At 45.5% G+C, this 24,719-nt stretch overlaps 1 protein-coding gene across 1 annotated transcript in view; it reads left to right on the top strand.

Moving 5' to 3' along the window:
- Nucleotides 1-3,415: 3,415 nt before the first annotated feature.
- Nucleotides 3,416-24,719, top strand: part of TSPAN2 (tetraspanin 2) — a 74,416-nt gene continuing 53,112 nt past the window's right edge. Inside the window, exon 1 of the mRNA XM_028734610.2 lies at nucleotides 3,416-3,760. Within this exon, the coding sequence (XP_028590443.1) occupies nucleotides 3,692-3,760 (69 nt within the window). The 5' untranslated portion in view covers nucleotides 3,416-3,691. The remainder of the gene's footprint in view (nucleotides 3,761-24,719) is intronic.

The raw sequence follows: 24,719 nt of genomic DNA, 5'->3' as shown, positions 1-24,719 counted from the left end.
TGAAGCCTTTGTGCTGTAAAGCTGCCATTTGGAGCTATATAAGAGAGTGCAGTTTCCACATCATTTTGTCCTGAGAAGATTTCGCAAAGAGAACCTCCCACTCGTGTTCACTGAGGGTTACTCCAAGGTACATACACATCTTAAATGTAATGGTGTTTTTGGACTAAAACCATCGCTATTTTTTTTTACTGGCCCTGCTCCGGTGCTTTGAAGTACTGCTTAACACAAGAAATGTATCTGCTGGAGTTTCCTCATCCATGCCCCACCTGCTTAACTTTTATTTGGCAGGGAGTCAGCAACCTTGTTTGGGCCAGCTTCTGTTCTTTCCAGAACAATTTTGCTGAGGCTTTACCCTGTGACTCAGAATTATTTGTCTCCCACTCTGGTACACCTTTAATCACCTCCCAAATCTGTCTCTGCAGCAGAGGTGGAGAACCTCAGGCCCAGGAGCAAAAAGTGCAGCCCTCTCTGCCCGACCCTCTAGACACTCCCCCTGCCAGATTCCGCCCCCCACCCTCCACAGTTTTGCATCCATCCCTCTTGCTTGCCTGCAGAGAGGATGGAGAAATGGTGTGCAGAAACCTCTGACTAAAGGGAAGCGTCCCACCAACCAGTATCTGGCCCTGCCCACCACTGACATATGGCCCCCAGAAGTCCCCCCTCAACAGAATGTGCCCTGAAAAATGTTTCCCACCACTGATTTACAGGCTTCACTTTGCCTTATGGTAAGCCTACTCCTGATTTCAAGTATTAAAAGGTAAAGGTAAAGGTACCCCTGCCTGTACGGGCCAGTCTTGACAGACTCTAGGGTTGTGCACTCATCTCACTCAAGAGGCCGGGAGCCAGCGCTGTCCGCAGACACTTCCAGCTCACGTGGCCAGCGTGACAAGCTGCATCTGGCGAGCCAGTGCAGCACACGGAACGCCGTTTACCTTCCCGCTGATAAGCGGTCCCTATTTATCTACTTGCACCCGGAGGTGCTTTCGAACTGCTAGGTTGGCAGGCGCTGGGACCGAACGACGGGAGCGCACCCCGCCGTGGGGATTCGAACCGCCGACCTTTCGATCGGCAAGTCCTAGGCGCTGAGGCTTTAACCCACAGCGCCACCCGCGTCCCTGATTTCAAGTATTATCTGTCTTTAAAGTATAGCAAAAGCAGTTGTATTTATCTTTCTTGGTTTAATGCACAGAATATACTTACCCTTCTAGTACCCAATCCCCTTACTTTGCTGTTGCATGCCATGTGAGTCAAATATCCACCCATCCTTAGCAGGAAAAGAAAATTCTGCAAAATTCTAGAGATCAGATCTCAATAGAGACCCATCTCAAAAGTGCTGACAGCAGCCCCAGCACAAGCTGGGAACTGGTGGAGCCTCGGAGTCAAGTTATTTTTCATGCATTAAATGGAAAATAAACATTTGAAACAAATTCAGTATTTCGCTAGTGTGTTCTTCCAAACTGTCTGCCTCACCTCCATTTCCTTCCTAGCAGGGCATCCAAAACTGCTCTAGTGTGCTCCTTGTGAAGGCTGATTGAGAACTGGCAAAGGGAGAAGAACAGAGACGCTCTTTCAGACCAACAGTGAGTTCAGAATGGACAGGGCTGTGCTGGCTTTGGGGTAGCTAGTGGGATATGGTGGAAGGCAGGGAAGCCAATGACAGGTAGAGTGAGGGCTAATGACAAGCAATGCAGCCCTCTGACTGGTTGTAAGAAAGAATGTGAGGGCTTGCTGAGAACACACTTTGGTTGGTAGGACAGTGCCCCACTTACTGTAATGGACCAGCCTCTACTGCTTCTGGGTCTAATTCAAATTGTTGGACTTCTAAACCCTAAACATTTTGAAACCAAGGTCCACCTGCACCCAGAGCACTGCAATCAGGCTTGTTTCAGCCTTCTTCATCCAATAAGGCATGTTCCCTATTTGCCAAACTAAGGAGAATTGCAACAGAGTTATATTGCTGTGTGAGCCGGATTCTGTAGTCCACTGAGTGCCCTACAAACTGCCTGCATCTTTTAACTTTCCTGCCAGGGAGCCTAAAAAGTAGCTTTCCAAGAGGGCTTCCGTCCCAGATTCTTAGCTCCCCTGACGACTGGAAAAACAAATTGCAACAGAGTTAACACAGCCAACGGCAACCATCTCGCCTTCACGGGTGCTGACAAGTCAGACTGACAACCAGGAGGTTCCCTACCCACAACACAAGCAGTCATTGAGGATGCCCTGGGCTTTCCCAGGAGGTGTGGCTTAGGGCACGGGGCACTTTATTGGCAGTAAGAGAAGCATCTGGGCAGTTCAAACAGAGTCTGGGGCTGAACTGAGTGATAGTTTATAATTTTGAGACATTCTCTAATCTGGGAAACCAGTCAACCCTTCCTCAGAAATTGGGGATTTGTGGACATGCCCTCAAGTCACACAGGACTGCTGGAGCAGAGGAATGCCTGTTGTATAAATTGTTGGCTGAGTGCAGATTACACAACGTGTTTCGTGCCAGGCCTCATTCTGATTTAGATTTAGACTAATGATTTAGACTAATGGCCTCCGAATCATTACATCTCGCCTGACTCCCAAATACTCCATGATAAGGAGCACAGTTCAGTGGTTGTCTGGTTGACAACATACTTGGCATGTAGAAGGTATTTTAGGCTCACCTGGAAAGGGAAGAGCTAGGAAAGTCTGCAATTCAGAATTCTGGAGAGTGTCTGCCAGGCAGCATAGAGCATCTGTGGCTACCCTGCGGCCCTACAAATGTCACTGGACTCCAACTCCTACCAACCCCAGCCAGCATGACCAGTGATCAGTGGTGGTGGGATTTGCAGTCCAGGCCTCCCCATGTTGCGCCCATGGTGCTGAACTATAGCTCCCATCATTCCTCTCCAATGGTGTACTGGCTGCAGCCCACGGGAGTTGGAGTCCAACAACAGCTGGAAGGTCAAAGGTGATTTAAACACCTTTTTTCAACATAGTCAACATGGACAGCTACCGGGGTCATTCTGCACACAAGCAGCAGAATGAAACAGTCGGAAGAGGTGGCAGGGACTGCACCGCTTCCGACGGCAGATTGCCTTTTCCAAGGCACATATTCTGACAAGGAAGCAATGCGGAAGAAGAGCTGGGCTCGTTTTCAGCCCAGCGTGCAAGTTTTCTATTTGCAGGGAGTTGTGCGTTTGTGGGTTTCCACGTGGTTGAAATGTGGTGGTGCTTTTAAAGGGGAGGGGAGGCCGTTCTGCCACCTCGCTCTCTTGCACCTGTAGATCTGGCCGCTGTTGGGATGCGTGGCGTGAAAGCCTGGATTGGTGCCCAAACTTACTCTGGGGATCTGTTTCCACGAGCGGGGCTGAGCGACGAGGACAGGAAACTGTCGCGAATCCTGTGCTCATTTTGGACAAGAGTGCGAGGCTTCTTCCGGGACAGGGGGCCTGGGGCTGGTCTTCTTCTCCGGGCAGCTGAAGTTCAGGGCGCCTCTTTTCCTGTCCGCTGAGCCCGGGCGAGGGACCCCCGAGGCGTCTCCGGCTCCGCTCCGCGCTGCCCGCCCTGCGCGCGCTCCCTCTGCCCCGCCCGGCACCTGCCTCCTCCTCGCAGGCCCCGCCCTCGCAGCCGGGCAGCCACCGCGGGCGAAGGCGTCTGTTAGCAGCGGCGAGCTGTTGGCGAAGGAGCGTGTGGTGCCGCTGCTGCAGCTGCGAGAGAGACGCCGGCCATGGGGAGAGTGCAAGGAGGGATGCGCTGCGTCAAGTTCCTGCTCTTCATCTTCAACTTCATCTTCTGGGTCAGTGCGGGGCGATCGCGGCCGGGGAGAACGAGCCGGGGAGCAAAAGGCGATCGGGGACTACGGGGCTGTGGGAAGCAGTGGTCAAAGAAGCGGGGAGAGATTGAATGGGATTCAGAATGCCCGCGAAAGGCGAGCAGTAAAGTCTGGTGATGGGGCAGAGAGAGGCTGTTTCATAGATCGTGGAGCTGGGACCACGGGGGTCATCTAGTCCAACCCCCTGCGATGCAGGGCTCTTTTGCCCAGTGCGGGGCTCGAACTCACGACCCTGAGATGAAGAGTCTCATTCCCTGCTAACTGAGCTTTCCCGCGCCTCCACTTCATCGGGAAGAGCAAACCGAGTAAGCCTTTTGCTGTCAGCTAAGAATCTTGCTCCTTCAGGCTGCAAACCGACACGCTTACGTACGTGCTGATAAACTGTAGCACAATCCCAGCCAGTCGGTTTCTCTCTCCCCCCTTGACCATCCTTCGTTGCACAACCCCCTACTACATGCCACCCTTCATGATCTCTTGAGCCTGCTAGAGCGAAATTGCAATAACATGGGCTGGTGTGCAACCGCTCTGCCCTGCGCATCCCTCTGCTTCTGATCACGGGGAGGCTAACCTAACAGCTGCTAGATATGTGGGATACTTCAGTGGGGAAGGACAGGCTTCCTTTTTCCGTCGGATCCTCTCTTTTGTAGATACTCTCTTTCTGCAATGGCTGTTTTGTGCAATCAATTTGTGCAGCTCTCAAAGTGGGGAGCAGGCAGGTACAAACTGATCCAAAGGAAATGAAGCTGAGGTTTTCTAGTGCAAAGTGCTGTGTGAAGTTAAGTGTGTTTTGAAGGAAGCAGTGTGTTACGGATCATCTGTCATCCTCATCTAACCCATGATATCTCAGTTACAGTAAAAAAACATATTGAGTGAATGAGTTACCTTTGTTAGAGTGTCTTTTCTGCATACGATCATCTTTTGTCTTTGGGGCAGATGAGATCATCAGGCCAGAAGTGTCTGTCTCTGCAACCCTCTTGTGGGAAAATGCCTATAACTTGCAAATTGTCTGCACCTACGGGCTGGCCATATGGTCACAGGTTCATGAAGCCTAGTGCCACATTAAAAGCAAGTCAAAAAGGCTGGAATCTACAAAAGCACAAATGCTTTTTGCCCCAATAAGCATGTGATTGTGATGGGGTTTAATGTCTTGCTCCCCTCCCCTGTGGGACATCAACCATGAAACCACTAACAAGTTTCTTAAATAACACTGACATGTGAGCATTGGTTAGAATTCTGTGAGCTTTTCTATTTGTGTCTCCGAGATGTGTAAAGCTTTGTGGCTTCTTGAACCATTTCCCCAGAGATAAAGTGTTACCCCTCGTGTGTGTCGTGGATCCTTCGTACGTTTGGTCAAAAATGTATTTGCAGCATTTGTGAGCATCCACCCTGTGAGCGATGATTAATGCAGGCCTCTCTTATTTGTGACATGAGTGTGGACGCCACTATGGCTCTGCGTGGAAGACCTCCCTTTGTATCTGTAGAATGCCCAGAATGTTTTAAGCTGGAATTTCCAAGCCAAGTGCAGTACTCTGTGAATACATTTCAATGTCTATCATATTATGGAGCATGACACGATGTGTGGCTGTAGTTGATTAGTAGGGAATCTAGCCTTTCTTGGTTGTGATCTCCTGAACCTGTATACAATAAAGGCATTAATGGTTTGCCAGTCCGCTGCAGCGTGTTCCTTTTGTTCCAGATGTACTGAGGCAAATCACTTTTGCAAATATTAAAAGCAGAGGATATCCAGATAAGCAAGCAAGCTGCTTACCGACTCTTGTGCAGAATAGTGTACAGAGCACAAGTGAAAGGCAATAATTTTTAATATATTCTGACAAGCAATATTACAATGTGCACTTTCTTCTGGTGGCTGTCAGAGTTCATGCAAATGTACAGAATCTGCTCCCTCTTATCTTTTGCTATTGTTGATGCATCACGGGAGGCAATTGCACTCCAGTGCTGTGGAGGGGAAGGGTGCAACTTCAGAAGAATTCAGAAAAGCAGAAGCAACGGGGTGGGAGTTTTTGACATTGAGGTCACAATCATGGGGGAAGGGAAGCCTTGTTCTTTTCCACCCCCTATTTTGCTTAAATGGCTGCTAAAGATTCCTTGCTTGAGTGGTACCAGCTGAGAATATTCAACCTCTGAATAATGTCTTTAGCTAGAACCATCATCTGAGCAGGAAAGGTAAATTCCCAGAGACTGTCATCTCAAAAGGCCCTAAAACATAGAATCATAGAGTTGGAAGAGACTCCAAGGGACATCTAGTCCAACCCCCTGCAATACAGGAATCTCAATTAACGCATCCATGACAGATGACCATCCATCTGTCATGCCATTGGGAAAGGCCTCTATTAAAAATGGCAGACCCTAAGAGATTTGCTGCCCTCCTCCATCATACTTCTGATGTATCCCCTGTGTAACACCAGCAGCAGCCTGCCCACTTCTTCCCCATCACTGACTGGACAGGCTATACGTGAGAGGTCGCCAACTGCTTTAGGCACAGGGACACATTTTTGAGCGAGTGAATAATATAATTGTAGAGTTGGATGGGGCTCCAATGGTCATCTAGTCCAACCCAACCTTGGGCACTGCTCTCTCCTGTCACTCTTGCTCCCTTCCCCTGGATTGGCTCCTCTTCTCACCACTTGAAGACCATGCCAAGCTGAAACTTGGATTCAGTTGATTTAATCTGAGCCGTGAAAAGCACATAGAGCTGAAAGACAAAGTTCCTCCTCTTTTCAAGGCAGAAAAGGGTGACCACTCACCAAGAGGGGCAATGAATGGGGGTGGGGGACACTCAGAGGCTTCATGGGCACTTGGAAATACCTTCAAGATGCTACTGCACCCAAGATGCCCTTGCATTGGTGACCCCAACCATACATGCTCCCTTGGTGGGCAGGATTGTTGTGGAAGCCTGGCAAGATGAAGGCCAAGCAGTGCTTGCAGCTAGCTTTGACCAATACAGCTAGAAATGAGTTGTCTTTTTCACCATAAGGAGAGCCTGTGGACTAATTATGTCTGGTAGGCCAGAAGTTTGTTTAAAATCTGCATTCAAGTTGTTGTTTGGCTGACTGGGCTAATTTATCAATAATTTGCTTTTGAAGATGGCAACAATCTTTAAAAGGTTTGCTTGTTCCGTTGCCTAACATATTATTTGGAGAACTGGGATCTTCTTTCTTAGAAGTAGTTTTCAGTTTCAGCATCTCTGGTCACATGGTGAAAGAAACTATCACTGAGGGTATTGTAGGCCATGTAATGAATACAAGTTTGCTCTTTATCTTGTTAACCATAGCTTCTCATATTTGTGTATTAAGCATACCAGAATCTTGTGCTCTGCTGCACACTGACAAGAGTCTTTCCATTAGTAGAGATGTTTAGCCCTGAATTCCAAAAGAATAACATCACTTTAATTGCTGGTACTCTAGTTTATATCTCATCCAACACATCTCTTAGATCTGAGTACCAACATCAACCCACCAGTAGAAGAAAATAGCTCTTCATTGAAACCATAGAAACAGCAAAGGAAATAAACAGCCACAATGGGGCACATTTGTTTATCCTTGACATTGTTTTGCTATCAACACTTTCCCAGAGCTGCGTGGTTCTCTGTGCCCAGGCAGTGAGGTGGATTGCTAATCTAAAAGGAAGCAAAAAATAAATAACTCTTAAGGAACAGCTTGGAACTCTTCAATTATGGGCACACTTCCATGATGGCTTAAGAATGTCCATTGTGCATATACACTTCTATAACTTTACATAGACTCAGAGTTTATTTCAGTCCTTCTAAGGGCATCATTCCTTCATTTTGAAGGAGGAATTTGTTAGGTCTGCTTTTCACAGCAGACTGACCAAACTGACACTCCCAGACTTGCTTGTGAAGTGGAATGCAACTCCCAGTTGGATTTTGCACTTATCCGGATTTTGCAAAGCAGTTTTGGTGTGCAAAAAGTGTGCACAAAAATACTTATTTTATGTTCAAAATTCATATTTTCTGGGAAATATGTTCCTATTTTCTGAGAAAGTGCAAAACATGTACAATTTAAATGTGGACTTTTTTTTTTTTTTTTGGCATTCTTTCCAAAAAGCCCACACAATATTGTTTTCAACTTTTTCATGTGGCTTTCATTGTATATTTTTGTTTTTTATTGCTGTAAACCACCATGATTTTTTAATTGCATAGTAATAGATAAATATTTTAATGAATAAATAAAATGCAGTAGAATGGACCTGTGACTGCGCATCATTGAAACAAAAATTAGGATATTCAGTCCATCCCTAGCAATGCTGTACACCAGGAGTAGGGAACTGGAACTGACTGGTAGCCTGGATCCATATTTCAAACACCCATGGGTCAAGTTTGATGGTGGGGGCAGCGTTGCCCACCTATCAATCACCTGATGTTAACGTCAACATATGACTTGCTTTTAACTGCACAGTTTGATTCCAAACTGCATGGGCAAAAAAAAATCTGCCCAGCACTGGGCAAGCCCTTTGCACATCATTACTGAAGCAGTGACAATCAGCTGATAGCAAGCACCACAAAGCCCATTTTATCTACCTCCCACTGGGCAGATGGCTATGGCTTGGCCAGAACAAATTTGCAGGCTAATAGGGAGATGTGGTGGACCTGAGTAGACCTGCAAGCCAGAGGTTCCCCATCCATGCAGTATGCATTAGGCAGATAAGTATCACCCATGTGAAGTTCCAAAGCAGTATATACAACATAGTACAAACATATCAAACATTTGCTTCAAAGAAACCTCAGTTCTGTGACTTGTAAAGCCCTTGCTTTGGCTGTCACCTTACAATATATCTTGCATATTTCTCCCTTCTCATCCTCTCTTTCCCATTCCAAACCTAGTTTAACATCATTATAAATCATCAAACGAGTGGAGGGTATGCATATCAGATTTTCTAGTGACACCAAACCGAGTGGGTTAGCCAATTCCTTAGAAGTCAGATGGGATTCAGCACGATCTTGATAGGATAGGAAATGGAGTGCTCTGCATTTAGGTAGGGAAAATTAGGTGTAAAAATAATGCAGCATGACTAGCACATGGGACAAGTGAAAATGATCTTTTTAAAAAAAGAATCCTACCCCCAGTGCCCATGTGAGAGGGCTAAAAATGACTGACACCCACCAGTCACAAAATAACAGTCCAAGGGAGGAGATGGTGACAAATGAAGGGGGAGATTAATATAAGCAGCTAGCAGCTGGTGACATTGTTTACTGTTGAGCTCTCATCCTTCTTTGAGAATTGCAGAATTCTTTGCCATGGCAATCTCCATTCTGCTTTCCTCAAGCTAAGTATAGCCATTGGATCTAGACATTGCATAACCTCCTCATTTTAGGCAGAATTTGCTTATCCAGAGGTTCTAAGAAAAGCAGAAGTAACTCATCTGTGCCCCCACTGCTGAGAAGCCAACATTGTGGGTCCATTCCACCAAACAAGTTGCTTCTGAAGAACTAAATATGCCTCTCCTATCATTTCTTCCCTTTTCCTTTTGCACTTGACTTTCACCCATGCCCATTCTGACACTGCTAGTTTTCCCCCCTCCCAGATCCTTTTACATTAACTTCTTCTCCTATAAAAACTTTCTTCCCTGTTCTGTTCTGTTATATTATATACACTGTTCTGTTATATATACACTGAGTGGAATTCAACATTGTTCCATGACAAACATTCCATCTGCGCAAGTGTTGGAGTTTGCCAGACTGTACAATCCCCCGTCTCCCCCTTCCCCATGCTCTTCCAGGGGTTCTCCCAAGACCCAGCTAAATTTGTGGAACACAGGGCACACAAGGGGAGGAAAATCCCATTGAACAAGCAGAAGTCCTTGCATAGGGCTTTCCCTGATGGGGTTCAGCCGGTGAATCTCACCCAGTATATTTTCTTTGCCCTTTGAAAATGGGGTGGTTGGGGTTCAAGCCTGCAATGCAAATTGCATCCTGAACATGAGTTACTAAAGCTGTTTCTGACATCTCATTCCAAAGAAACTTAGAGAGAAATGGAATCCCAACTGTAGTCCTCAGTTTGCTCAGCTAGTTCTGCAAATTAAGGGCATTTGCATAATTGATTCTGCTTCTGTTAAGGGCAATGAATCCCTGCCCCTTTTTTAGTGGAAGTCCTGCATACTCCTTATGGCTTCTGATGCTCCACCAGGACTGTCCGTATTATTTTGATATTATATTTACAGTCATCAGGCCTAGAAACTTGATTTTTGGAAAACAAATCGATAGGCTGAGCATGCCAGCATCAGGGGTGGACTAGGGTGTTTTAAATTTCAGCAGCGGTCTGTGTGAGCCCAAAATTTGGCAGCCCCCTCAGCTCTTGCTTTCCGTTCTGCTCAGTTCACTAAGTCATAATTGTGACATCCTGCAGCGCCCCCTGTTTGGTGCCCATTTCAGTGGAACCAGTCGCACTGCCCTAAATCCGCGTCTGCCAGCATTCTAGATTGAGCATTCCAGCTTTTGAGCTTGCATGTATGCTGTGGTAAACTGCAGAATTCTCAGTGGCCCATCCTGTTTCTTCCCCTCAGCAAGGCATGCACACATGGCACTGACCTCTGACCTTCCAGAGGCCTGTCTACAGTACTTGCTGGTGGTAACTTTCTGCCTCCTACTCAGTAATTGCTCCATGCAGCCATTTCTGTTTCATGTTGTGGTTGGCCTATCATTTCTCTGGCCTTGTTTGATCAGTCAGTTTCAGGTTTCCAGTCAGCATTTGCAGGGCCAGTGCAAGACATTTTGGGACCTGAGGCAAACCACAAAATGGCACCCCTCCCCTTTCACCAGGGAAGATGGGGTGAGTGAAGCTCTACATCAGGAACAAGGAGGGAATGAAGAGCCACACCAGGAATGAGGGGCAAATAAAGATCTACATTGGGAACTGGGGGTGGTGGAAGTCCAGTAGTGCCTCCTATTCACCAAGAGGCCACTGTAGAGGCGGCATTTGGGAGGCTGCCGAAGAGAAAGCAGATCTGGCCTCTAAGGAGCATGCCACAGATGCCGCTGGCACCATAGCAAAAACAGCAGGCAACACACTCCTTGAAGGCCAGATCTGCTGCCCCTGAGCATGCTGTTTTCTGAGGTGGTCACCTCACCTTGCCTCATGGGTGGGCCTGCCCTGAGCTTTCAACCTGAGATGCTTTCAAGCCACTGCAGTCTCTCCAGTCTACCAAAGGTTTCTTTAGGGAAGTTAAGGAGCACTGTATATTAAATGGAAATGACTCTCTGTTAAAAGCACTCAATCTACCTGTCCATCATTCAACTATTTCCAGTGGCATTTCTGTCAAATTAAAAAAGAAACGTGTGGTTGGAGGCTTCTCACCCACTCAACAGCTCTTGAGTTCAGTATGTAGAACCTCTTGAGTTCTGCTCTCTGCTTGGAAATACAGACTTACCTTGGGTTAAGTACTTAATTTGTTCCGGAGGTCTGTTCTTAACCTGAAACTGTTCTTAACCTGAAGCACCACTTTAGCTAATGGGGCCTGCTGCTGCTGCTGCTGCCGCACCACCGGAGCACAATTTCTGTTCTCATCCTGAAGCAAAGTACTTAACCCGAGGTAATATTTCTGGGTTAGCAGAGTCTGTAACCTGAAGCGTATGTAACCCGAGGTACCACTGTAAATGCCTGAAAGAGAAAAATACAGAGCCATCCATAGCACTAATAGGTTCAGTTAAGTTCTAGTTATGGGCAGGAGGAGGGAGAGAGAGGGAGAGAGTAACACACCAGCACTCAGAAGGTGAATTGCTCACCTTGACCTTATTACATCATGGTAGTGCAGATAGAGTAGTGCAGGATGAAACCATTGGCTCGGATATTTGTAGACAGAATGGCACACCAGTGCTGGTGTGGAGATGGAGATCAACCTCAGCCAGGGCTTATGAAAACTAAATTATGCATTCAGACACGAATCACAGCTCTCTGCATGTACATGGAATGGTGGGACTCTAACAGCTATTGTTTTCAATCACAGACAACATGCCTGCTCTTTACCAGCATGACTTAAGGGGGGGGTGTCAGTGTATAAATGTTTATTTTTAGATACATGGCAGTTAAGAGTTGGCCACTTCATAACCGAACATGATGAAACATCCCTCACACACTCTTCCTTTGTGTTTCTATAGCATCCCTACAAGGCTGAAATGGCATTATTAACTTGCATATTAGGACTGCCGATCAGAAGGTCCCCGCAACAGGGTGAATCCCCGCGACAGGGTGAGCTCCCGTTGCTTGGTCCCTGCTCCTGCCAACCTAGCAGTTCGAAAGCACGTCAAAGTGCAAGTAGATAAATAGGTACCGCTCTAGCGGGAAGGTAAACAGCATTTCCGTGTGCAGCTCTGGTTCACCAGAAGTGGCTTAGTCATGCTGGCCACACGACCCGGAAGCTGTCTGCGGACAAACGCCCTTGGCCAGTAAAGCGAGATGAGTGCCACAACGCCAGAGTCGTCCACTACTGGACTTAACGGTCAGGGGTCCCTTTACCTTTACCTAAAGTAAAGCATTAACACTGTTTGGCAACAGTTAGGCCAACAGAGTCACAGTACAGTGGTACCTTGGTTCTCAAACGTAATCCGTTCCAGAAGTCCATTCCAAAACCAAAGCGTTCCAAAACCAAGGTGCACTTTCCCATAGAAAGTAATGCAAAATGGATTAATCTGTTCCAGACTTTTAAAAACAACCCCTCAAACAGCAATTTAACATGAATTTTACTATATAACAGAGACCATTGATCCATAAAATGAAAGCAGTAAACAATGTACAGTACTGCAGTCACACAATCAGTAGCTGGTTCCACACCATCACAAAAACAAAAAAAGAGCCGCAAAAACAAAACCGCAAAATAAATAGCAAAAACAGATAGACCTCAGCGTAACACTCAAAACAGAAGTGTGGCACTCAAAACGGAGGTGTGATATTCAAATAGGAAGCGTAACCCTCAAAACGGAGCATGTTTGGCTTCCAGAAAAAGTTCGCAAACCAGAACACTTACTTCCGGGTTTGCAGTGTTTGGGTTCCAAGTTTTTTTAGTACCAAGGTATTTGATACCACTGTACACTTAACCATAAAGTGCAGCAAAGATGAGTAGGTAAATTGCAAGTAGCACTAGAGGAGGCTCTTGGTAGGGCAGTGGGTTGGGACAGCCACGGATGTTGCCACAGGGTAGTGCAGACAAGAAGCAGAAAAATCCCCAGATAGCTTGCATTTAATCAAAAACGAGCCTTCACCTAAGATCTTGTTCAGAAGTGCAGTAATATTTATTTTTTCTAAATCACTTTCAATTCAAAGACTGTTCAATAGATAACATCATAGTTGGGCCATGCCCTCAGGCTGGCTTACACTCTCAACAGAAATCACTTGACAACTTGCAGGGTCACAGCTCAACTGTCCCACACAGAGTTTCCATGCCACCTCAAAGGCAAAACTTTTAAATGGAAGCCATTCATACATTCCACATCAGCACACCAAAGGGTAAAATATCAATTGATGAGCATGTGTGAGTTGCCCTATTTTCCTCAGTAGTGTAAAGCAAGAGATCATCGGTTGCTTTTATCTCAGTGGTTCCTTTGTTTATTAAGTGTATTTCTTGGATGGATGACAAACTGCCCCTTCCCCCCCCCCCCATCCTTTCATGTTCCCCTGCCTTAGTGTTGTCATACTAGTGGCAGAGAATGAGGCTGAATGAGGTGGTAATATAGTAACACTTCAGCCTGCAAGCGAATGTTTCTCTATGTAAACCAAGACACTCTCTGCAAGCAGAAAGCTAGCAAGCAAAGCAAGGGGTAGGCTTGAACTCTGTTCCCCGATCTGTTGGTTTTCTATCAACAGGGAGGTTTTTAGATGAAAGAGCTATACAAAGCAATGATCTCCTACCTGCAATCTGAAGTGGTGCTTCCTCATTCTGCTCTATGTGTAGACTAGGGCTGCTCCTCAAGTGAAGTCATGGTGATGCCTTTCATTGCGCCCATTTTTGTAGACATCCATATACCTGCTTTTGACATTTTAACAGAGTTCTTCATTGAGAAATAATAGGAAGATTAGCATGTACACGTAATCTACAAAATAAAAAAACTCTGTCTAGCATACATATATGCATTTATGTAGGGGCATTAAAGTACGGTTTTCCTTCAGGAAGGATTTTGCTTTTCCTTCAGTGGCATCCAGAATTTATACATTTTTACATGATTATTAATTTTCATATAGGAAGAAGTAACATAGAAGTCTGTCCTGAGAATTTGTGGCTGCTATGAGACCATTGGAGGAAAGCAATAAAATGAATGTGCTATGTGTAGAAACCATCTTAGGTCCGCCCCTTAAATTTCTTAAGAATGTATTGTATGCCTTTATATATTACTGAAGCTTTAGGAATGAAGGCGTAGGTGAAATGCTCTCCCCAGGGAGGTTTGCCTGGCACATTTATTATATACCTTTAGGCGCCTCTTCAACCAGGCCTTGGGCTGACTAGCATCCTGTTAAATGTGTTGTGAGTGGGAGCATTGTTTTGTTTTGTTTTGTTCTTGTTTTTTTATGTATTTTCTGTTTTTATCTTGTATTTTTATGCTGTGAACTACCTTGAGAGATCTACGGATGAAGAGTGACATACACATTTTATAAATAATAATATAGAAAGTACCCACACTGGGTCCCTTGCCCTCTAGGCTTTGCAATGTAAATGGTAGTTATGCATACCTGGGAATCAAAATGGCGGCTCAGCCTTGTCTGTGGATTGGATGTCTTATTCATTTGTCAACTAATATGAGAAAATGTCCCTTGCCCCTACTTTTTCCTCTTTCTTAATATCACTGAAGTGCAAAACTGCTCTGGAGATTTAAGTGAAGGTTTCTTGGTGTTGCCAGCCAATCAGCATTGTACAGAACAAGCTTGAGCTACAGGTATCTTGAGCAGTCCCTCTTCCCTAATAGCTGGAAAGGAAAACTGCATTTTAAAAAAGTTATGTCTGTCTTCACCCTTAGTGTAGATTTTTAAAATTCATTCATCCCAGAACATTAAAGAAAATGTTTTCTACAAGTGTGCAGCTGTAGAAGGAGGAGGTACCACTGTTAATAACACTGTTTGAAACATTTCCCATAGCTGTCGAACTAAGCTTTTGCCTTCTGGGAACTTATTATTCGTGTGATTAAAATCTCATCTCTTAAGAGTTTCCTCTGCATTTAATACCATTTCCTTACTACCTAGGGCGGGCACTGCTATGCAGTTCCAGTGATGCGAGGAGACTTTCATTACTCGTTTAAACAATGGCACTAAATCCCATAAAAGGAACATTTTCTGGTGCATGCAGCAGTCAGCAATGGGGTCATGGAAGCGGCTGAAAAAATCAATAGAAGTTGCAGGTTAAAGGGCATTTTCCCAGCTACTCATTTCCCCCCTCTTTTTTGCTAGCAGGACTTTGTACACAGCTTTGACAAATATATTGATCTAGCTAATTGCAGCCTTGCATCGCAAAATTTTGCGCTTGCTGCAGCCACCATCATCGCCACAAGTGTGCTCCCAGTGATGTGTTACACCTTTTCTCCTGCTGCAGCCTCTGCCACTAATTGGCACTTTGGCTTGCTTCTGTTTTCCTGTTTATTGCCTTTGGAGATGTGTTGATCCTCCTCTGATTATTTATTGCACAACTTCTGTGCCTTTAACAGATGCATCATAGGAAATAATCACACAGGAGACGTTTTCTAAAGCATGGAGCAGGCTAAATGTCAAATACCAAATGCCATGCATTTACAGTGGTACCTCGGGTTACATATGATTCAGGTTACATATGCTTCAGGTTACAGACTCCGCTAACCCAGAAATAGTACCTTGGGTTAAGAACTTTGCTTCAGGATGAGAACAGAAATTGTGCTCTGGTGGCGCGGCGGCAGCAGGAGGCCCCATTAGCTAAAGTGGTGCTTCAGGTTAAGAACAGTTTCAGGTTAAGAACGGACCTCCAGAACGAATTAAGTCATTAACCCGAGGTACCACTGTATGCCTCCTGTCAAAGTATGCCAATAACCTGTGCCAAAGTAAATCTAAAGTGCCTGGGTGAAGCAGGTGGGGGGGCTTTGTGGTGCCATTGCTGTTGTTGTTTAGTTGTTTAGTCGTTTCCGACTCTTCGTGACCCCATGGACCAGAGCACGCCATGCACTCCTGTCTTCCACTGCCTCCTGCAGTTTGGTCAAACTCATGCTGGCAGCTTCAAGGACACTGTCCAACCATCTCGTCCTCTGTTGTCCCCTTCTCCTTGTGCCCTCAGTCTTTCCCAGCATTAGGGTCTTTACCAGGGAGTCTTCTCTTCTCATGAGGTGGCCAAAGTACTGGAGCCTCAGCTTCAGGATTTTGGTGCCATAGACTAACACAAAAGCTATTGGGATTTCTGTCCTGTAGAGCAACCTCCCCCAACCTGTTGTAGTCCAGAGGATTTGGAGGGCACCAGGTAGGAGACAGCTAGGCTGTTTTGCTCTTGCTCTTCCCACCAGCATTGCACTTGATGGTCAGAGCAATGTGTCTCTTCTAGAGTCTGGTGGGAAATCGCCATCTTAGAAGAGGTTACTAATCATTATGGCAGGATTCCTTAATTGCACTCTCTGATTCCAAGTTCTAATGATTCTGAGATGGCAAATGGGAATGAACCCTTTCTTCCTTCTCTGGAGGCTTAAGGAAAGTGGGACGCGCAACCTTGCGATAAATCTTTTATTCATATTTGGAAGGATGTCAAAGTGCAATGTCTTCTCATTCAGTAGTTCCATAATTTTGAGTTTTTAAATAAAGACTAAAAGATCTACGCCCTGGTATTATAGATCTAGTGTAGCCAATGTGCGGCCGCAGCCAGCATAGCCAGTGGTCAGAGATTATGGGAGCTGCTGTCCAGCAACATCTAGAGGAAGGGGCGGACCTTGGTAATATGCTGCCCTTTTGTGAGGCCACTTGACACCCTCCCCCCAGCCCACATGACACCGGCTTAAGCTGGGGTTTGGGAAGAAGGCATGAGGCTCTGGCAGGGTCCTAGAGCCCTCCTACCTCCTTCCCAAGGCCGCTTGTCTAGTTTTGGGAAGAAGGATTCTAGGACCCTGTCAGAGCCCTCACACCAGGCTTTGAAGTGCACCTTCCTTGGCTGCACACCCGGTGTGTCCGCACCACTCACACTACCCGAAATCTGCTTCTGCTAGAAGGCCCCACATCAGCTGTCTTGTTATAGATTGCATCAGAGGACCTAGAAACTAAGGCAGTGGGGTGACCTTTGGGAGGATATGTCCTTTCTGATACACATGTGCATATGATTGTGACTTGTATGGCTAGGTGAATACAGAGGCATAGTGTGGGAGGGGGCTGTGGGGGCCATGGCCCTGGGTGCAATTTTGAGAAGAGGCCAGAAGTAGCTGCGGAGCAATCTATGAAAATTTGATGGATGTTTGTTCCAATTCAGCAATAATTTGTGGGCTTTCCCAGGGAAAGTAGTGGGACAAAAGAAAAAACCTCTCAGACCCATGCCTAGAAATCATGGGTCAAACAAAACTGTGGATCATCCCTGTCAGAAATGTAAGTAACACAACTAAAAAATAAGGTGCGAGACTGGCTGCATTATGCTCAAATTCAAGAGGTTTTTAAGATGGATAAAAAAGTTGGTTTCCAAGTGGAAAAATCGAAATTGGAGACAGAACTACTAGAACCAAAAACTAAGATACTATCGAGAATGTATAACTTGCTGCTTAAGTGGAATACACAGGATGAGATAGTTAAATCTGCCATGATAAAATGGGCACAGGATGTGGGACACAACATTATGTTTGAAGACTGGGAAAGGTTATGGAACACCGGAATAAAATTCACGGCATGTAGTGCCTTGAAAGAAAACATTATGAAAATGATATACCGGTGGTACATAACCCCAGTCAAGCTAGCTAAGATATATCACCTGTCTGATAATAAATGTTGGAAATGTAAGGAGGCAGAAGGGACATTTTTCCATCTCTGGTGGACCTGCCCAAAAGTGAAGGCCTTCTGGGAAATGATTTACAATGAATTGAAAAAGGTATTTAGGTATACCTTCCCTAAGAAACCAGAGGCCTTCCTGCTGGGCATGGTGGACCAGAAAGTGTTAAAGAAAGATAGAACGTTGTTTATGTATGCTACCACAGCAGCAAGAATTCTCATCGCAAAGAACTGGAAGACACAAGATTTACCCACGTTGGAGGAATGGCAGACGCAGTTGATGGACTACATGGAATTAGCTGAAATGACCGGCAGAATCCGAGATTTGGATGAAGAATCAGTTGAGGGTGATTGGAAAAAATTTAAAGACTATCTGCAAAAATACTATAAGTTGTATGAATCTTAAGATAGTGCATGTTATTGAAAATGTTATGCTTTAGCAAATATGATTAAGCAAATGGTAAAATAAGTTACAAACGAGAAAAGAAGACAAGTGAACCAAACATATTATGTTTATTTTAAAGGTATCAAAAGTGAGATACAACATATTGAATGTGGAGACATAATAATTGAAAGTTGTAACAAGGTTTGAAATAAGGTAACAAATTGCTGATAATGTTATTACAAAGAACGCAGCTTTGGAAGGTGTGGGGAAGTCCAATGTTAAAAAAAAAAAACCAAAAAAATGTTTCTTGCATTTGGTCTTTCTGTATAATTTGAAATGTACAAAACTATGAAAAGAAACGCAATAAAAAATATTATAAAAAAAAAGAAATGTAAGTAACACATATCAGGAGGTCAACACAAAAATAAATGGTTTTGTAGCTGCACCTACAGTTTAGCTGATTCCCCCATTTGTATGGTGGAATGAGGAGACAAGTTGAATTTCTCCCAAGAGATTGCTGTGCCTAGATTCCATTCTAATGGCCCATCAAGCCCATTGCAAATTCTTCCCAATGGCTTTCCATTTTATTCTGTTGCTTAAACGAAACTTTAGTGCAGGTCAGCTGTAGATCTGTCTTAACTTAAGCTCCACATTTGCTTCCTTCTGTTCCAAGGATGCCATGTGAGGGATTGCAATGCTGAACTCTCGGAGCCCACGTGACACCTTCTCTATGGACTCATTTCAGTATTCCAGCAATAAATTTGGCAGCATAGAGAGCGCCCGGAAATGCCCCCCCCCACACACACACACACATTGCCATCTCTGCAACAAGCTATCTGTGCAAAACCTTCAGGGGACCAGCATGGACCTCAGCGCTGATGCCTCCATGTTTTTTGACTATGGACACTGGATGTGTATTATAGTTCAAGATTTTAAATATGTTTTAGCCCAAACATAGGGTAGGGTACAAATCCTCACTTGGACATGAAGCAGCCTCTCAGCCAAACCTGCCTCACAAGGTTGCTGTGGGGATTAAATGAGGAGGGGGTGGGAACCAGCTCCTTGGAGAAAAAGCTGGGATATAAATGCAATAATTAAATAGAAATCTGATGTGCCATTGTAATGGGGATCTGCCAAGGGTGAAATAGACCATCACTCAAACTCTTAAGGGGCAAAGTAGTGTTGTGAAAAAAATATTACAAAGACACTTATGGCTTTGTTCACACTTCTGTGCACCCCATGCCTAAAAGCAGTGGGGGTTGAGTGGTTTTCCATTTGCCGCATTGCTTTCCCCAAGAAAACCCACTGTTTACTGCTGAATCCAAAGAAGAAGAAGACAAAGACAAAGAAGAAAACAACTGACATTTGTTCCAATTCAGCAGTGAACAGCCAATTTCCCCAGGGGATAGCAGGTAGGAGAAGTGGAAGTGTGGACAATCCCGAAGTCCTTGGGACACACCCACCCACATCCAGGAGAAATGGAAATCCTGTTTGGGGAAGGGCCATAGCTCAGTGGTAGAGCATCTGCCTTGGTACACTTATGAACATTTAACATATAACTAAGACCTCAAAATTCCTATCACACATGCAAGATATCCCAGGCTCAGTCCCCAGCATCTCCAGGTGGGACTGGGAGAGAACCCCGCCTAACCCCCTGGAGAAATCACTGCCAGTCGATGGAGACAATACGGAGCTAAGTGGACCATTGGCTTGTCTCAGGACTCATCTCACTTCACTGGGCCTGCACCTAGAGAGCACAGGTCTGAGAGTTTTCCCGCTTGTCCCCTGCTTTCTAGGCATGAGCCTGAGCAGTTTTCTCTTTGCCCTACCGCTCTGTATCATGGAATCAGAGCAAACATCAATCCACAGAAAAGTCGATTGACGTTTGCTCCAATTCAGCAGTAAAGAGTAGGTTTTCCTGGGGGACAGGACAAGTGGGAGTGTGGATGAGCCCTCGGTATAAGGCAGCTTGCTGTGTTCCTAGCTTGCTGTGTTCTTGTCCTCCTGCCCTTGGGAAAGTGGGGGTTGGGTAAGAATAGTTTTCAGTGCAAGGGAGTGTCCGCATAATGGAATGTAGGTGAGTGGGAGGACAATGAAGCCTCCTCTACTAGACAGCATGTACCGAGTGTCTCGTAAAGTAAATTGTTTGCGCTGAGTTTCCACTGTTTACTCCTGCATTGAGTGCATGCCCAGAAGATCATTGCCCGCCTGCATGAGGGTTTGGAAGAGGCAGCCTGTCTCTGCAGGAAGCCGTGGGTCTGGTCACTTTTTAGGCTCATTACGAGTGGGTGGTGAAAGAGACGAGATGATGTCCTCACCGTGCCTTGGACTCAGCCTGCTTCACAAACGCTGCAGCCAGCAAGCTGCATTTGTTGCATCACAATAAAGCAGAGCATCACATCCCTTGAACAATGACTCAGTCCATCTCTTCTGTGCGGAGACTGTGTCACCAGGAACTGTGGGGCTCTTAGTGATTGCTCAACTGCAGCTGCGTGTGTGTGTGTTACTGAGAAGACTGGGAGACAAGAGGGTTTAGAAATCTCACTGGGGAGAGAGGTTAAAAAGAAAGCACTACAAGTGATGTTAATGGTTTTGGGGGGAATGCTACAACAACTCCTCTCTCTCTCTCTCTCTCTCTCTCTCTCTCTCTCTCTCTCTCTCACTCTCTCACACACAGACACACACACACACACACACATACACACACACACACAAACACACACATGGGGACCACCCACTCCAAATCTGACCTCAAATCAATTTGCAGGCAGGGCTAAACCCTAACTGAACATCTGGATGGGGAAGGAGACTGTGTGTCTCCTCCCCCAGCCCTACGGAGAGCCGAAGTGTTCAGTCCTGTGGAGGTGCTGCTTCACAGCACAGGCTAAGGAAAACCTTGCCCCCCGCAGGATCGAATCCTCCACTCACTAGCTGGTGAGCAGAGGATTCACTCCTTCTGGGGTCTGCTTCCTTTCCTGCCCATGACAGAATAAGATCCACAAGTGGTTACTAAGCCGCTAAAACCCTTTTGTCGTTCCCATCCCTTGTAATATGTGAACTGAAAACCTGATAACAAAAGAACTTTTCCTGGGGGAAATGAACTGATTGCCTAAATGCTACAATGTGCCTCACTACTGAGGTTTGTTACTGCCATCACTGAAAAGGTTGTGTAAAACTGACTTTAGCTTTGGACTTGTACATGCGGGCGAAGGTGGTTTTACACATACCTATGCAGAGCAATTCTTTGTAGTAGCTGCAGCACTTTTAAGTAACGCACCATGAAAAAAGCAGCTGCTTCTGAGTAGCATGTTACTTGAAGCAGGTTACAGGAAGTTAGTCAGACTGGGTGCAGAATCTCTTGATGCCAATATCCTGAGTACCGTGATGCAGCATTTTTATGCCTGACAGTAGACGTAAATGCTTACAGGCTTAAATTTACTCTTTTATCATTATGATCAAAGAACTATACAGCTTTGATTTGTACAATTTAAAAGTTACTATTTTCACATTCATCATTGGAGCGTTCTGCCCTTTTCTACAGTGTTTCAGAGCTTGCATGCACATTGTTGTTTCTGTGGAGTTTTACGTGGTAACCTTAAAAGCCCTCTATGCATCAACAGGATGGGTCTGAATTGTGCATCTTATGGGGCTCTGCTTCCCCTTTCTTCTCTCCCAGGGTGGCCCTGCCCTCTGCCTGCCCCTCAGAGTCAGTGCATGAAAATGAGTCCCTCCTGTTCCTGTCCAGTATCATTCACTATTCCACCTGCACCCGCTTATTCATTTGAACAGCAGACAGCAGCAGAGGTGCAACAGGAGTCAAACTCCACAGAGATGGAGGTTTTAAGTAGCTCCAGCTTGCTACATTGATGGCTCTTTGCTCCCTGGCTGCACAGTAAACAGCAAGAGAGAATGCAGAAGGGTGAGCTTTCAGGTTGGAAGCCTGGTGAGTTCTGATCTTTCCTTTTCCCCTTTTTTTAAAAAGAAAGGTGAGTAAAGTAAATGGTGAAGGAAACTGGTTTACTTCAGGTATTGCTTTAATGGAGTAGTTTTTGCCAAACAGGAAACCATGTGGGCATCTAACTTCAAGGGAAGCTATTCTGAATCAGATCTTTGGGTTGTTTTGTCAATAGCAGGTTGCTTGCTTTATTTATTTATTTGTACCTATTGTGTGGCACAGTGGAACACGTGTAATGAGGTGTCTGAGGTGCATTGCATCCGAGGATTTGTGGGTGTTTTATCAGAGGTAGGAGTGATTTAGCCATGTGAAGATGTCGATGTTTTTGTTGGAGGGCTTCTGGGTTTTTTTTTTGTTGTTTTTTGTTTGTTTGTTTCCTGACATGATCACCTTGATCAGTTGAAATGTTTGTTGATCTTCCATGATACTGCAGTAGCTTGGCCAAATCAGAGCCATAGGTTTCACCACTGACGCTGCTTTAAAAAAAATTAATCCTTTGTGTTGGGCGAGCGGGTGCTGCGGCTTGAGAGAAATGGCCTTGCAGGCCAAATTAGGATTCCTGCAGAGCCAAATTATGCCTGCCAGCTGGAGGTTCTGCATGCCTCCCATATAGACTGGTCTCCTTTCTGGCTACACAAATGTACCAAACACTGGAGAAACCTCCAGTGTGAAGGCTGTACAACAAGTCTGCAGTTGAAGTAGCTGCTGTGTGACTAGCCCATGCCTGCCAGAAAAACCAGTGGAGGGTATCTGATACCTGCTATTTCTTCCTCCTACCATGGCGATAACTGCCATGCCCTCTCCACCTGAAGTTCAGTTCAGCCATGAACTCATTCAGTAGCCGTCTCTCTCAGCCTCGGCTGCCCATCTGCAATTATGAGCATAGCAATACTTCTGGGCCAAATTACAGGGCTGTTGTAAAGATTCCTGATGTGTGTGAAGCGCTCTAAAGCTCTATATAAATGCTAGATGTTATTATCATTACAAAATGCTGTGGGGTCTGTATCCACTCACCTTGATCTAAATTATGAATTGACCAAATTTGACTGATTGATCAAATGTGTCTTTTCCTCACACCTGAGACAGTCCTGAAGTGAAATAATCAACTGAGTGTTAAACACAAAGTAATATTTTGTAAATATGCCTGTCGCTGTGTATGCCCTGGCATATTTTTCTTTCTCTCTAATAATAATAATAATAATAATAATAATAATAATAATAATAATAATAATTTATTATTTATACCCCGCCCATCTTGCTGGGTTTCCCCAGCCACTCTGGGCAGCTTCCAACAAAACACTAAAATACAATAACCTATTAAACATTAAAAGCTTCCCTAAACAGGGCTGCCTTCAGATCTCTTCTAAAAGTTTGGTAATTATTTTTCTCTTTGACGTCTGGTGGGAGGGCGTTCCACAGGGCAGGTGCCACTACCGAGAAGGCCCTCTGCCTGGTTCCCTGTAACTTGGCTTCTCGCAGCGAGGCAACCGCCAGAAGGCCCTTGGCTCTGGACCTCAGAGTCCAGGCAGAACGATGGGGGTGGAGACGCTCCTTCAGGTATACTGGGCCGAGGCCGTTTAGGGCTTTAAAGGTCAGCACTAACACTTTGAATTGTGCTCGGAAACGTACTGGGAGCCAGTGTAGGTCTTTCATGACCAGTGTTATATGGTCTCGGCGGCTGCTCCCAGTCACCAGTCTAGCTGCCGCATCCTGGATTAGTTGTAGTTTCCGGGTCACCTTCAAAGGTAGCCCCACATAGAGCACATTGCAGTAGTCCAAGCGAGAGATAACTAGAGCATGCACCACTCTGGTGAGACAGTCTGCGGGCAGGTAGGGTCTCAGCCTGCGTACCAGATGGAGCTGATAAACAGCTGCCCTGTCCCCCAAAAACAGTACTTCTGTCTTGTCAGGATTCAACCTCAATCTGTTAGCCGCCATCCATCCTAACTACTAGTTGTTAGTTTTGGCTAGGATGAGTTTACACCGAGAAAGATTCTATTAGGATAGAGGGGCAGTTTGTTTCTCTGCCTAAAGTGCCCCTGCATTCCTCCATTGTAGCTGAAGGGCATGGGATCAACTTCTCCCTCTCTATCATCTATTGGAAGCACAAAGAGAGCTCCTCTTTTCCACCATCGTAAGGCACCGCTTCCTTCTAAACAACTTAGTCTTTAGGGCTCAACTGCTCCCAGCTGCCCCCCTCTCATGCCTGCTGCGCACACAGGTCTCTGCTTTGCAGAGCTGCAGAACCGCCCAGCAGGGTCCTCAAATTTGCTCTTGGCAGCAGAGCCTGGCTCCCTGCCAACAGCCCAGTCTCTCTGGGAGTGCGCTGTTAGGTGAAACTGCCAAGGGGGGTGTTTATTTCCATTTGGATCTGTGATGATGTAAAGGGATTTCTTTGCCATTGGCAATTTCTGTCTGCTTTAAGCAAGTCGCTTCCTGGAACCACACTGTTTGTTAGTTTGGGTAGATTAAAAAAAGCCAGGAGGTATTAAGGCTTATCCTACGCAGAGTGCTGCATCGTATTTTATTGCAGCCCCTTACTTCTGCTAATACTTTTGTATATATCCCTCGGAATGGGAAATCCACCCGTGGCAAAGATGCAATAGTGGGTGTGGCAAATTAGGTTACCGGCAAAGGTAAAAGAAGTACTGC

The sequence above is a fragment of the Podarcis muralis genome, chromosome 5, assembly GCF_964188315.1.
Source record: "Podarcis muralis chromosome 5, rPodMur119.hap1.1, whole genome shotgun sequence".
Classification (NCBI taxonomy): domain Eukaryota; kingdom Metazoa; phylum Chordata; class Lepidosauria; order Squamata; family Lacertidae; genus Podarcis; species Podarcis muralis.
The sequence above is the reverse complement of the archived record's forward strand: the minus strand, read 5'-3'. Positions and strand labels throughout refer to the sequence as shown.